The sequence below is a fragment of the Stegostoma tigrinum genome, chromosome 1 (assembly GCF_030684315.1).
Source record: "Stegostoma tigrinum isolate sSteTig4 chromosome 1, sSteTig4.hap1, whole genome shotgun sequence".
Lineage (NCBI taxonomy): Eukaryota > Metazoa > Chordata > Chondrichthyes > Orectolobiformes > Stegostomatidae > Stegostoma > Stegostoma tigrinum.
The window spans coordinates 19,918,413-19,933,980 of NC_081354.1; the positions used below are offsets into that span (position 1 = coordinate 19,918,413).

Genomic DNA, 15,568 nt, shown 5'->3' on the forward strand with positions numbered 1-15,568 from the left:
AGAGTACAGGCAATCAAAAGTTTGACCAAAAAGGTATGCTTCAAGAAGTATCATAAAGAAGGTGAATTCACAATTGAAAACTTTTGAGGATATGGCTTAAATAGCTGAAACCACAAGGAGATGTACATGATCTGGGAGGCCTCAACAGGGTAGATGCTAAGAGAATGTTTGAGAGAAACATTGGACACAAAGACAAAAATTTAAAACATAGGATGTTCTAGGAACCAACGTACTCCTGAGGACACAGGGGTGATGCATGAATGGAATGTGGTGCCATTAATGATGTAGACAGCAGAGCTTTAGCTGAGTTCAATGGATGAAGTAAAAGTAAAAATGAAACATGAAGACCAACCAGGACTGCATTCGAATGGTGAAGTTTAAAGGCAACAATAGCATGGATGAAGACTTAGCTGCAGATGAAATGAGGTGGGTCGTGGAGAAACAAAGTTATGGAGATGAATATAGGCAATCTTTGTGACGGACAGAATATGGGATCAAAAGCTAAGTTCACAGTTTTTGAATAATGTCACTAAATGGCAACATATAGATGAGAAATGAAAAAAGTCATACATACATCCATGTAGGGATTCTGGGAGTAATTGTATCTACGCAGGGAGATAAACCACTGCAGCAGGTTCACTGGGTATGACCAAACAGATGAGAAATGGATGACGATGGGATAGTGTAGGGGGAAAGGCTTAGATTAGTTCACAGGTCGGTGCAACATCGAGGGCCGAAGGGCCTGTTCTGTGCTGTTGTTCTATGTTCTAGAATTGAAGAAAATGGTTCCACCGAACTGAACAACACAGGAAAGGCGTTGAGAAATGAAAATGAAAAAGAATATGTGATCAACTATGTAAAAGATTGCAGACTGATTGAAAAGAATGAAAAAGCACTGTATACCTCATCCACAGTCATAAAATATGATATCATATGTGATTTGATTAAGCCTGTTTAAAATGCTATGGCAGACGCAGAAATGTGGTTGGAAAGGCACAAGTGTGGAGTTGAAGGAGGGAGGTGTACGTATCTGGGAGGAAGGAAGATTGGCTATGAATTTGTGGCATGTGAGGACAAAGGAATCAAGAGTGGATTTTTAAGCAGAAACAAGATGACAGCAAATTGGAGTAAGAGTGGGACAATGCTGGAGACAAAAAGAAACCATTTCCAATAGCAACTAGCGTTGGAACCAGGAAGAGACAATGAGCAGTCAGCAGCTTAATGGGACCAAAGTCATAAAGAACAGAACGTAGTTCCCACAGTTAAGAGGAGTTAGAGAGTGCAGTAATACAGATAGGAGAGAAACTATAGATGCATGTCGAAAGGTAGGCCAGAATACAACCACAGAGGCAGTTTGACTTGATGGGATCAGGGAATGGGACAGCACAGCAGAAACAGTTGCAAGGATTCACTTAATCTAACGGCATAATTTTCCACTTCCTGACATAGTGAGAATTGTAGTGAATATGAGTTACTGGAGAGACAGTCCAAAGACTAGATTCACGCACTCGAGGTCAACCTTTGTAATTATGTCCTCCCTCATTAGAAGGTGAGATGATTTTCTTGCTATCAGGTGACAAGAAGCCTATATACATGTTACATCTCATTAGTATATATATATATTACATCTCACTAATTGCCCAAATCACTGGAATTAACTTAACTTTCCCAATCGAGGTACTCTTTGGTTCAAAAGCCAATGGGGTACTTGTTTGTTTTCTGGCTGTCAGGTTGGGAGAGTATGCAACATGAATTGCCTCTACCGAAATCTTCTCAATGATCCTGGTTTTCACATTTGTTGCAACCTCCACAGCTTGCAAAGAAATCAAGGTAAGTTGTATCCCCAGACAACTGCTCCATCCAACTGGGGAATGGCAATACCCTTGCTTCTACTTCACAAGTAGCACTCATACTGTCAAAGTCAGGCAGAATCTTTTGTCTTCAAATGTCTACTAACTAGAGCATAAAAGGAAAGCAGGCACCTTGTGGTTAGGATACTCAAGCCCATAAGGCAAGGAAAGAGCATGTGGCTGTAGGAAGCAGTGAAGCATCAATGTGAAAGGGAGGTAACATGTTGCTGAAGGGCTTGGTGCTGTGTCAAAGCCAGCGGTGGAATATTTGTTTGGAGCATGGCAAAAACACTGTTTTTACATGAACATTATAGTGATATGTGAAATGCAAAGCAGGAATTTTCAGTGGGCGGGGAGGGGGGCTGCAGTCAGTCAGGTGGTTGATTCAATGCAAGAACAAAACCATTCTGGGACTCGTTGATCACACTGTTGGGGCTGTTTTACAAATTCAATCTGGGAAGATGGGCGGCAGCTGATCGGGGGGTCAAGGAAGTCACAACCATTCTGTCACTAATTTGGACAGGGTACAGAGCTAGCAAGGGCATCAAAACCTTGGTTATTAGGGTCTCTGAGGATAAAACATAAAATGAAGAAGTTCAACCAAAACCAGGGAAAGGGTGAAGGGTCATCTGGGAAACAGGGCTCATGATACAGTTGGTGAGGTGAAAAATGAGGGGGAGGTTGTGGGTCACGGGCAAATTCTGCAAGTCAGGGCAATAAATGTAAATTTTGAAACTCACAATATTCATCCAAAAATCAACTGTAATATTAAGGGTTTATTGTGCAAAACAATATCCAAAGTGAGAAGAGTAAAAAACTGTATTTTGAAATAGGGAAGAACCCAGCGCTACACATTACTGTTGGCCATAATACTTTAGCAAGACTTCCACATTTTAATGAACAAAAAAAGAAGTTGCTGGAAAAGCTCAGCAGATCTGGCAGCATCTCTGAAGGGAAAAAAAAATCAGAGTTAACGTTTTATCCCTTCCTTGGGTCACTGGACCCGAAACAAATATGAAACCATCCATATAGCTACTCCAGGAATTAGAATGTATTAATGATACACTATCCATCTGCATTGAATTCAAAGTTAATCAGCACGCCAACTGACTTCATACCATCCAAGCTGCTCTTGTGGCATAGTGGTAGTGCCCCGAATTCTATTCCAGAAAGTTCAAGGCCCATCTGCCAGACTGGTGTCACATCAAGTCTGAGCTGACTGGTTTAAAAGAAAAAAAAATCACACACACCATCCAATTAGGCCCTTATCTGGAGCAGACTTGAATGGGAGTACATTGAGGTCTGACTGGCATCTTATGATCTCTCAGATCAACAAGAGTCAATGGAGCAGAGCACATTCACTCAAGGCATCATCTCCTTCATTGACCAAATCAGACAGGTTCCCGGACTGCAAGTTATCACATTACGGCTGCTGTATCCTCACACAAAAGCCAAAGTGTGCTAGAAGAGGGTTTCTGCAGTAGGGTTGGGGAGGGGAGGAGAGTCAGGGTAACTCCAGTAGCTGCTTCGTACCAAAGCCACAATAGCAAAGTACACACTACTGTGTATGGGGAGGGATACTGTGCGGCTAGAAGGTAATCAGCAATAGTACATGCTTCCGAGCTCCTGTGATGTTGACAGTAAGGTGTGTTTTTGCTCTTCAAACTTGAAAATTGAAATAAGCAGTGAGGTATACAGGAGGTGTGTTTTAAGGGGATGGTTGTTAATTAATAAAACACAGATTTAACTTGACATCTAGATTGATTCTGGAATGATGAGAATTTTGGCAGGGTCCTAATAGTGTTTAGTTGGAGTTTCAACCCATGGGCAAATCTTTAATATCAAAACAGGTTGGCTACTAAACTTCGCACAATAACACTCCTACTCCTACTAGACATCTCAGGGCATGTTAATAAATTGAAGATGTTCAATGAATTCAAATTGTTATTGCTGACTCAGGTAATATTTGAATACAGGACTCAATTAGCACTTCGTGGAAGAAAATGTTGGCACAAAATCTATTAAGTAAGACCATTAATTGTCTGGTGTTGCATGAGCTCTTGAAACATAATTTTTCCATTCAAAATTCACTTGAGCCAAAATATTTCCAGAATTATTTTCCGTAGAGTTTAATATGCAAAACTGGATGTTGTACTGGATTCTACTTGAGCACTTTCCAGAAGCTTTGTCTTACCAGTTTCAAGTTTTGGTTGGCCACTTGAAGCTGCTGAGTAAGTTGTCGGAAGTGGGCCAACTGTTCCTGGAAAAAAAAGTACCAAAGATTTATGCATTTGCTGGTGGACCATAGAAACGTGCAATTTATCAATCAGCACACAGCCACTTGAAAAAAAAAGACTGAAAAATGATCATTTTAACAAGGTAAATCTCTCTATTTTTCTGATGTGGAAATGTACAATGTTCATTTAGCTTAATGAGATACAAAAATATTAAGGATGTCATACATTCCATTGTTGTTGGTCAAAGGCATGATTCTGAGTCTCTGACACATGATCTTGATACATCTGTTGCATTCGATCTAAAGCTTGGGAAACTGACTGCCATAACTCCAAGGCTAGGTCTTTTTCCTAAAAAAACAAGGCCAAACAGTTAGGAAATACTTTTTTCAACAGTAAAGAGATGCTAAGTGCCACAAATTCCTGAACTGTAAATCACATTGAATCTGATTTCACTTTTTGCTAAATGATTGTCATAGACTCTGAAAGTTTAGAGGTGTATGCCATTTCTGTGCATACTAAGGACATTTTTTGGTAATTTGCTATTCTTACTTTGTTTTTGACCTAAAGGTTCAAAGTAGTAGGCTTGACATAATACTGTTTCTTTTCTTTGCATCTGTGTTAATTATCATTTTAAAATGTTCCCTCACTCTAAATTTAAGTTTGTCAACTTGAAACCTTCAATGACTCCATCACATAGGATAACCAAGTTAAAAATATTTTCATTTCCCCACTAGTGCACACTTAACTATTTTTTTCCTCTCAGGTTACTATGTACCATCCCCTCAACTGCCTATCTTTTCCTCGCTCCATCTCTCTGAGCTCCATGGCCCCCACACCCTATCAACATAATACCACTTTTTCCCAGATGCCATCAATTCTAAAGAAGGGTTACTGGGCTTGAAATGTTAACTCTGTATTACTCTTTACTGATTCTGCCAGACCTAGCCAGGCAATTTTTCTGTTTCGGTGGTAAGAATATTTTCCCCTAGCTGAACTGACACTCAATGTCGCATCTTCTGAATTATCACAAAGCAGAAAAGCACTCAATTAACTGGGATCAGTTAGATATCTTAATAAACACAATAATTGATTTATTATCAAAGTAAAACTTATTCAGAAAAGTTGCATTAATTGATTAACATCGATAGTTTACAGTATAGAAATATGCTTTTCAAAGAGCAAAGAACAAAGAAAATTACAGCAGAGGAACAGGCCCTTCAGCCCTCCAAGCCTGCACCGATCCAGATCCTCTATCTAAACCTATTGCCTATTTTCCAAGGATCTGTATCCCTCTGCTCCCTGCCCATTCATGTATCTGTTTAGATACATCTTAAAATGATGTTATCATGCCCAACTCTGCCACCTCGGCTGGCAACGTGATCCAGGCATCCACCACCCTGTGCATAAAGAACTTTCTACGCATATCTCCCTTAAACTTTCCTCCTCTCACCTTGACATCATGACCCCTAGTAATTGAGCCCCTCACTCTGGGAAAAAGCTTGCTATCTACCCTGTCTATACCTCTCATGATTTTATAGACCTCAATCAGGGTCCCCCTCAACCTCCGTCTTTCTGATGTAAACAATCCTAATCTACTTAACTTCTCTTCATAAGTAGCGCCCTCCAAACCAGGCAACATCCTGGTGAACCTCCTCTGCACCCTCTTCAAAGCATCCACATCCTTTGGTAATGTGGTGACCAGAACTGTACGCTGTATTCCAAATGTGGTCGAACTAAAGTCCTAAACAACTGCAACATGACCTGCCAACTCTTGTACTCAGTACCCTGTCTGATGAATGAAAGCATGCCATATGCCTTCTTGACCACTCTATCGACCTGTGTTGCCACCTTCAGGGTACAATAGACCTGAACATCCAGATCTCTCTGTGCATCAATTTTCCCCAGGGCGTTTCCATTTACCGTATAGTTTGCTCTTGAATTGGATCTTCTGAAATGCATCAACTCGCATTTGCCTGGATTGAACTCCATCTGCCATTTTTCCATCCAACTCTCCAATCTATCTATATTGTGCTGCATTTTCCTTTTAGTCCCCTTCGTGATCTGCTCCTCCACCAATCTTAGTGTCATCTGCAAACTTGCTAATCAGACCATCTATACCTTCCTCAAGATCATTTATGTATATCAGAAGCAACAGTGGTCCCAACACAGATCCCTGTGGAACACCACTGGTCACAGTTCTCCATTTTGAGAAACTCCCTTCCACTACAATTCTCTGTCTCCTGTTGCCCAGCCAGTTCTCTATTCGTCTAGCTAGTACACTCTGGTCTCCATGCGACTTCACTTTCTCCGTCAGCCTACCATGGGGAATCTTATCAAACGCCTTACTGAAGTCCATGTATATGACATCTACAGCCCTTCCCTCATTTATCAACTTTGTCACTTCCTCAATGAATTCTATCAAGTTGGTAAGACATGACCTTCCCTGCACAAAACAATGCTGCCTATCACTAAAAAGCCCATTTTCTTCCAAATATAAATAGATCCTATTCCTCAGTATCTTCTTCAGCAGCTTCCCATCACTGACGTCAGGCTCACCGGTTTATAACTACCTGGATTATCCTTGCTACACTTCTTAAACAAGGGGACAACATTAGCAGTTCTCCAGTCCTCTGGGACCTCACCCATGCTCAAGGATGCTGCAAAGATATCTGTTAAGGCCCCAGCTATTTCGTCTCTTGCTTCCCTCAGTAACCTGGGATAGATCCCATCCGGACCTGGGGACTTGTCCACCGTAATGCCTTTTAGAATACCCACCACTTCCCCACTCCTTATGCTGACTTGACCTAGAATAATCAAACATCTATCCCTAACCTCAACATCCGTTATGTCTCTCTCTTCAGTGAATACCGACGCAAAGTACTCATTCAGAATCTCAGAGATAATGGGAACTGCAGCTGCTGGAGAATCTGAGATAACAAAGTGTGGAGCTGGATGAACACAGCAGGCCAACCAGCATCTTACTGCTGTGTTCATCCAGCTCCACACTTTGCTATCTCATTAAGAATCTCACTCATTTTCTCTGACTCCTTGCATAACTTTCCTCCTTTGTCATTGAGTGGGCCAACTCCCTCTAGTTACCCTCTTGCTCCTTATGTATGAATAAAAGACTTTGGGGTTTTCCTTTACCCTGTTTGCTGAAGATAATTTATGACCCCCTTTTAACCCTCTTACTTCCTCATTTCAGATTGGTTCTATTTTCCCGATATTCTTCCAAAGCTTTGTCTGTTTCAGTCGCCTAGACCTTAAGTATGCTTTCTTTTTCCTCTTTGCTAGTCTCACAATTTCACCTGTCATCCATGGTTCCCTAATCTTTCCCTTTATATCCCTCATTCCCACAAAATATTTGCAAAACGCACACAGATACACACACACACATTCTTCAGGAAAAGAGAAAACAAAATGGATTTCTCTGCAGAGATTGGCTTTCTGGAAGATGATTCTTTAGACAATGAGTTATTCTTGAAGGCAAAAGGAAGAAATGTAGTGTGTTACAAAGTCTGGCGTTCTGATGTCCTGTCACATGAAAAACACATGCTTATCTCCCAAGCTGTTCAGACATAACCCATTGAGAAAATACAATCTTGAGAAGTTCCTCCAGCCTTTCAAAACACAAATAGATTTCACCGAGAACTCCACAAGAAGCTTTTCATTTCAGGATTGGGCTGCCCTGCCTCACAGATTTCTTGCATGTACCTGAAAACCTAATTCCAAAACAAGCCTCAACTTGTCACTCTTCAAACAACCCCAGCAGGACTCTAGATATTTTCTGATCAACCTACTCAGAGATGTTATTACGCACCTCTGAAGCAGACGGGACTTGAACCCACGTGTTCTAGCTCAGAGGTAGGGATGCTATCACTGCACTTCACGAGCTTCCCAGCATGACTCTACAGCAAAGCAAGCAATTATCAGTCATGTGATTTAGCAACATAGAAAGTCGGAGCAGGAGTAGACCATTTGGCCCTTTGTGCCTATTCTGCCACTCACCATGGTCATAGCTGATCATTCAATGCAATAGCCTGTTCCTATGTTTTGCCTACATCCTTTAATCCTTTTACCCTCAAGTGCTATATCCAACTCCTTCTTGAAATCATACATTGTTTTAGTCTTGATTTCTAGGAAGCTTCATTAGGACAGTCTCCAATTACCCACAATGGCATTTCAATGACCTCTCTTAAAAAAAAATTCAAGGTATTTCAACAAAACTGGAAAATAAATCAATTTTTCCACAGCCCTTCAAAATTTAAGTCCTCCAAGAAATATTAAAATGAAGCATCTCCATTACAATGTTGCTACAAATTTTAAACTTGATCACAGTTTGCATGTGACTGGTAGTGAGAAGCCATTCAAAATAATAGCTACTAACTCAAATCGCAGTTGGCTTTCCACCTTAGTGAATGCAGACAACACTTCAGTTGCAATGTAAATCATTTTGATTCCTAACCAAACATGTTACTTTAGCATCTACAAAAAAATACAAACAGATATGACTGTCTTTTTCATTCGAAAATATATTCAAAGCAAACATCAACAAATGAGCGATTGGTCATTCTACTGGCTAAGTGTGCCATTACAAATGAGTTACATTTGTGGCTGTGATAGTGGACTAATAACCCATAAGTTGAGAGTTCGAATCACACATAATCAATTATGAAACAGCATTCAATAATCTTATCAAATTGTGGATGCATGCAGAAATAACTTTGAAAACTGCCAGGTTATTACAAAAGAAAACAAACTGCTTCAGTAATCCTTGTTGGCTTCACATTTTTAAACCAATGTAATCACACTATCGAGTTGAAATGCCTGGGCTCCCTTCTTAACAGTAATGTGGCCTCCATATACCCTAAAAACTGCAGCACTTTAGTAAGTTAGTTCACTATCACTTTCTCCAGGGCAATTAGGGGTGGACAAAAAATGCAGTTCTAGCCAGCGATGCCCATATTCCAGAAGCAAAAAAAATTCTTCCAGGTGCGTAAGCCTTGCTACACCATATGTTGACTCTACTGATCAGTGCAATTTCCAAAGGTTATAACAAATTAGTTAGATGCCAAATTACTGTTTTAGGCATTAGTGCAGGTTGAGAAATGTGTCATTTTGCTCATCATTACCTACCCTATTGGCTAGACGTAATTGTTCCTTTAGGTTTCTCACCACTTCACCTTCCATAAAGTCAACATCAACAATATCTGCATCAGCAGGCAGGGACTCCAACCGTTTTTCAATGGTCTCCTGTAACTCTGTATGCAGCCTGTAGTACAGCCAATTACATTTATTCCAGTTAGAAAATAGGATAAATCTTAGTTACAAGAGTAACACAAACATATAACTTTACAGCATTTTCACCTACTTCAATTAAACAATCAGCACCTAGCTACAATTAACGGACATTAAAATAATCTGACCTTAAAATTTGGCTAACCTTACCTTTCATTTTCTTGAACAACATTCTCAAGCTTTAACTTCATTTCATTCATATGAATCTGTTATTGAAATAATGAAAAAGTGTTGCTAGAAAGTAGATTTAATTTATATTCAAGAAAAATCACCCAACTTTTAAAACATGAAAAAGCTCAAATATTCTTACATGGTGACAATCCAACTGTTCACTCATTTTCTGTATCTGCTTGTCATATTCTGTTATAAGAGGTGCCATGAGGCTGCCAAAGAAATGATGGAAATTACAAACATTAAACATCAGTAAAACTTGCACAAGTTTACATTCTGTTGGAGAGTCAGCTATTATTAATGTGGAGGTGGTGATTTATGTGGATTTTTAGGAATGCTTTTGACAAGGTCCCAAATGCCTGACTGGGAAAAAAAAAATCAAAAGCCCTTGCTGGCAAACTGGATCTAAAATTAGCTTCATGGCAGAAAAGAACAGCTGATGGTTTCTAATCGTTTATCAGTAGAAACTTGTTACCAATGGATGTGAGTTTGCTCGCTGAGCTGGAATGTTAGTTTTCAGACGTTTCGTCACCATTCTAGGTAACATCATCAGTGAGCCTCCGACGAAGCGCTGGTGCTATGTCCCGTTTCCTATTTATCTGTTTAGGTTTCTTTGGGTTGGTGATGCCATCTCCTGCATTGGTGATGTCATTTCCTGTTCTTTTTCTCAGAGGATGGTAGATTGATTTGGAGCCAATGTGTTTGTTGAAGGAGTTCCGGTTGGAATGCCATGCTTCTGGGAATTCTCGTGCGTGTCTCTGTTTGGCTTGTCCTATGATGGATGTATTGTCCCAATCAAAGTTGTGTCCTTCCTCATCTGTATGTAAGGATACTAGTGATAGTGGGTCATGTCGTTTTGTGGCTAGTTGATGTTCATGTATCCTGGTGGCTAGCTTTCTGCCCGTTTGTCCAATGTAGTGTTTGTCACAGTTCTTGCAAGGTATTTTGTAGATGACGTTCGTTTTCTTGTTGTCTGTATAGGGTCTTTTAAGTTCATTAGCTGCTGTTTTAGTGTGTTGGTGGGTTTGTGGGCTACCCTGATGCCAAGAGGTCCGAGTAGTCTGGCAGTCATTTCGGAAATGTCTTTGATGTAGGGGAGAGTGGTTACGGTTTCTGGGCCAAAGTCCGATATCAGGGTTCTTAGCAGAGGCAGTAATGCAGAGACTCGAACAAACAGCTCTGCCAATCATCCAACCCAAACTTTGGGTCCGCTATGTGGATGACACCTTTGTCATCACTAAACAAAACAAATTAGAAGAAACCTTCAAGACCATCAATAACACCCTTACTGGCATAACATTCACAAAAGAGGAGGAAAACAACAACAAACTGCCATTCCTAGATGTCACAGTAGAGCGAACAGCCAATGGGGAACTTCAAACCAGCGTCTACAGGAAAACAACACATACGGACCAAATACTGAACTACAGCAGCAACCATCCCAACACCCACAAACGAAGCTGCATTAGAACATTATTCCAATGAGCCACCACACACTGCAGCACAGAGGAACTACGAAGAACAGAAGAAAATCACCTATACAGCGTATTCAAAAAGAATGGGTACCCAACGAACACAGTCCACCGATTTCTCCACAACAAACCCAAACAAACAGACAAAACAGGCCCAGGAACCGTAACCACTCTCCCCTACATCAAAGACATTTCTGAAATGACTGCCAGACTACTCGGACCTCTTGGCATCAGGGTAGCCCACAAACCCACCAACACACTAAAACAGCAGCTAATGAACTTAAAAGACCCTATACAGACAACAAGAAAACGAACGTCATCTACAAAATACCTTGCAAGAACTGTGACAAACCCTACATTGGACAAACAGGCAGAAAGCTAGCCACCAGAATACATGAACATCAACTAGCCACAAAACAACATGACCCACTATCACTAGTATCCTTACAAACAGATGAGGAAGGACACTACTTTGATTGGGACAACACATCCATCCTAGGACAAGCCAAACAGAGACATGCACGAGAATTCCTAGAAACATTGCATTCCAACCAGAACTGCATCAACAAACACATTGGCTCCAAATCAATCTACAATCCTCTGAGAAAAAGAACAGGAAATGACATCACCAACCCAAGGAAACCTAACCAGATAAATAGAAAGCGGGACATAACACCAGCGCTTCGTCGGAGGCTCACTGATGATGTTACCTAGAATGGTGACGAAACGTCTGAAAACTAACCTTCTAGCTCAGCGAGCAAACTCACATTAAGAAACTCAACCTGAGCTACAAATCTTCTCAAAACTCACTTGTTAACAATGCCAATATTAAAGCTTTAACAAAGTTTTCCTCCTTCCTCTGAGAGTTTTGTGCTCCTTCACTTTAGATTTCCATTGTATCATACAGTATTCCCGAACTGGTAAGTTGTGGGAAGCATCACTTTTCTTATTTACATTCAAAAAATAGAAGATTCCTGAAAGAAACTTAGTCTTAATGTTTTTTTTAACTGGAGTACTGATCAAGTAGAAAACCCATAACAATTGCCGCTTAGCAATTTTGAACTAATGCCTGACATGGTGATTTCCTAATTTTTCACAAGACACATGTAAAACTAGAAGCCTGATTCAGGAGCATGCAATACTCCCAAATATTTTATGACATCAATACTTTCCTAACATGAAATACAAATTCCACATCACTATCATTCAGGGATAGCACAGTGGCCCAGTGGTTAGCACTGCCACCTCATAGCACCAGGGACCCAGGTTTGATTCCACCTTTGGGCAACTATCTGTGTGGAGTTTGCACATTGTCCCTGTGTTTGTGTGGGTTTCCTTCAGGTGCTGCCGTTTCTTCCCACAGTCCAAAGACGTGCAGGCTAGGTGGATTGGCCATACTAAATTCCCCACAGTGTACAGGGATGTGTAGGTTGGGTGGATTAGCCATGGGAAATGCAGGGTGATAGGGATACGTTAGGGGATGGGTCTGAGGTTGATGTGCTTCGGAGGGTAGGTTTGGACTTGCTGGGTCAAATGGCCTGCTTCTACACTGTAGGGTTTCAAGGATCATAATACACCAAGAGGAATTTTACCACTTGTCTATGAGCCAGGGTGCTGGAGGATCATGTTCACCTAAATGCCGAACCTGAATCAAGAGAGAAAACACTGCATTATGGCACTGATTTATCAAAACACACTTCTCATTGATAACAAAGTGTGGGGCTGGATGAACACAGCAGGCCAAGCATCATCTTAGGAGCACAAAAACTGATCTTTCGGATTTTTGGTCAGTAAATTGCTTGTTTTGCTCCCAAAAGAAATGGGAATTCTGAAGGTTGAACAGAAGATTCTTGTCAATGCAGATTGAAAATTAAAATTGACATGAAATTTCATGTGGCCCCTAATCTTCAGATGATGTGATTTGTACATGCTGTCAGGCCATGCGATTTGAACTTCAATCTACAAATGAGGGTGCAAAAACAAAGGAACATAGAAACCAAGAGTTTAAATCAACCTTTCAATATGATCATGGCTGATCGTCTAAGTCAACACCATATTCCTGCATTCTTCCCATCCTGTTTGAAAACAATAAATGCAACTATCTCTTGAATATATTCAGTGATTTGGCCTTCACAGCTTTTTGTGGTAAAGAATTCCACAAAAATTCTTCCTCATCTCTACACCTTATCCTGACTGTGTTCCCTGATTTTAGACACCCCAATCAGGCAAAACATTCCCTCTACATCTTCTCTATCCAGCTGTGTTAGAATTTTATATGTTTCAATCAGATCCTCCCTCATCCTTCTAAATTCTAGTGAATACAGGCCTAATCAAACCAACTGCACATTTCAGGACAGTCTGCTATCCCCGGAGCCTAGTGAAACTCTGCTGCACTCCATCTCTGGAAAGTATATCCTTTTTTAGATAGGGAGATCAAAATTGCATACAATACTCCAGGCGTGATCTCACCAATGCCCTGTATAATGCAGTAACTATCCCCACTTCTGAACTCAAATCCTCTCATAATGAATATCAATAATGCCATTTGTCTTCCCAATTGCTTGCAGCACCTGCCTGTCTACTTTCATTGACCGGTGTATAAGGACACTCAAATTCGTTTGTTGAACCATACTTCCCAAGATATCACAATTAAATATTACTCTTCCATACTGTTTTTTGCGCTGGAGTATCATTTCACATTTAGCACATTGTATGGCATCTGCCACGTGTTTGTCTACTCACTCAACTTGTCCAAGTCACCTTGAAGCTTCCTTGCATTCTCTTCACAACTCATAATCCTGTCCAGTATCTTGTCGTCTCCAAACCGAGAAATGTTTGGTTCCCTCATTCAGGTCATTTAAATGCATGGATCCTTATGGTACACCACAAGTTACTCCCTGTCACTCTGAAAAGGATTCATTCATTCCTACTCTCTGTTTCTTACCTGTCAACCAATTCTCAATCCATGCCAATTTAAGTACACCCTATCCCATGTGCTTTAATTTTGCCTACTAATCTCTTATCCACTGTTATCATTTACTTATTTGACAGGAGATTTGTTAAACATGATTTATCTTGCACAGACCCTTACAGGTTTTTGTGCAGTCCCATTAATGTTTTCAAAATCTTCTGTTATTACATCTTTTACAACAGTCACTGGCATTTTCCCCATCACTGACATTAGGCTATCTGCAAATACTCTGTTTTGGCACTCGCGCTCTCTCTCTATTGTAGTAATGCATTAGTCAGCCTCCAATCTATAGAAAGAGCTCCAATATCTATAGAATTTTGGAAGATACCACCAATGCATCCAATATTTTCAGTGCCATTTTCTTTGGTGCTCTGGGATGTAGATTATCACTGATTTGTCAGCCTTTAATCCGGAATTTCCCCAACACTATTTTCTTACCAATGCTGATTTCCTTCAATTCCACCTTCTTACTGGGACCGTGCACCACTAACATTTCTAGGAGATTATATGTCCCCCATTTTGTGAAGGCAGAACCAAAGCATGCGTTCAATTCTCCTCCCATTTATTTGTTCCCTGTTATAATTTCCGCAGCTTCTGTCTGCAAAGGAGCTGCAATTGTCTTTAGTAATCTTTTTCTCTTCATAGAGCTTTTATAGTGGGTTTTAGTGTTCCTGAAATTTTACTCTCATACTCTATTTTCCCATCCTTGATCAACTCTTTGTCCTCTGTTGTTGAATTCTCAAGTCATAGAATCATAGAGCTGTACAGCACACAAACAGACCCTTCGGTCCAACTCGTCCATGTTGACCAGATATGCTAAATTAATCCAGTTCCATTTGCCAGCATTTGGCCCATACCCCTTCAACCCTTCCTATTTGTATACCCATCCAGTTGCCTTTTAACTGTTGTAATTGTACCAGCCTCCAACACTTCGTCTAGCAGCTTATTCCATTCTATGCATTCTGCGTGAAAAGGTTGCCCCTTAGATCCCATTTCAATCTTTCCCTTCTCATCTTAAACCCATGCCCTCTGGTTTTGGACTCTCCTGCTCTGGGGAAAATACCTTGACTATTCACCCTATTCAAGCCCCTCACGATTTTATAAACTTCTGTAGGGTCACCCTATCCCTGTTTAATTTTATAAGCCATGGTTGAGTCACCTACTTTCTTTTGTTTTTGCACTAGACAGGAATGAGTAAATGTTGCAATTCTTGCACATGCTCTTTAAATATGCACCATTGCCTTTCTGTCGCCAACCTGCTTAGCAAGGTTCCCCAATCCACCCTTGCCAATTTCAGCCTCATACCCTCATAGGGCACAAAAGCATCCCTAACAGAAAAATGAGACAGCGTCCTCTGCTCAGCTATATTTGCTGACAACTATTTACAATGATTTGCACTCCAAAATCATCAGTGACATCTAGCAATGACCAACTGAAGTCAATGACCATCAAATTAAAACACACAGTGCTGCAAGCATATGTTGCAATTGCTTGATCTCCTTCAAGGCACTCAACAGAGTTCAACTGAAATTATTTGGAAATCAACTAAAAAGAAAAAAGTCAAAAGAA

At 40.5% G+C, this 15,568-nt stretch overlaps 1 protein-coding gene across 2 annotated transcripts in view; it reads right to left on the reverse strand.

Annotated features, from left to right (window-relative positions):
- Nucleotides 1-15,568, reverse strand: part of sclt1 (sodium channel and clathrin linker 1) — a 102,386-nt gene that overhangs the window by 69,875 nt on the left and 16,943 nt on the right. For both annotated transcript variants that reach the window (XM_048530592.2, XM_048530584.2), the window contains exons 4-9: nt 12,621-12,673; nt 9,696-9,768; nt 9,536-9,591; nt 9,224-9,359; nt 4,313-4,435; nt 4,045-4,110 (exon numbers count right to left, since the gene is read on the reverse strand). In XM_048530592.2, the coding sequence (XP_048386549.1) occupies nt 4,045-4,110; nt 4,313-4,435; nt 9,224-9,359; nt 9,536-9,591; nt 9,696-9,768; nt 12,621-12,673 (507 nt within the window). The remainder of the gene's footprint in view (nt 1-4,044; nt 4,111-4,312; nt 4,436-9,223; nt 9,360-9,535; nt 9,592-9,695; nt 9,769-12,620; nt 12,674-15,568) is intronic.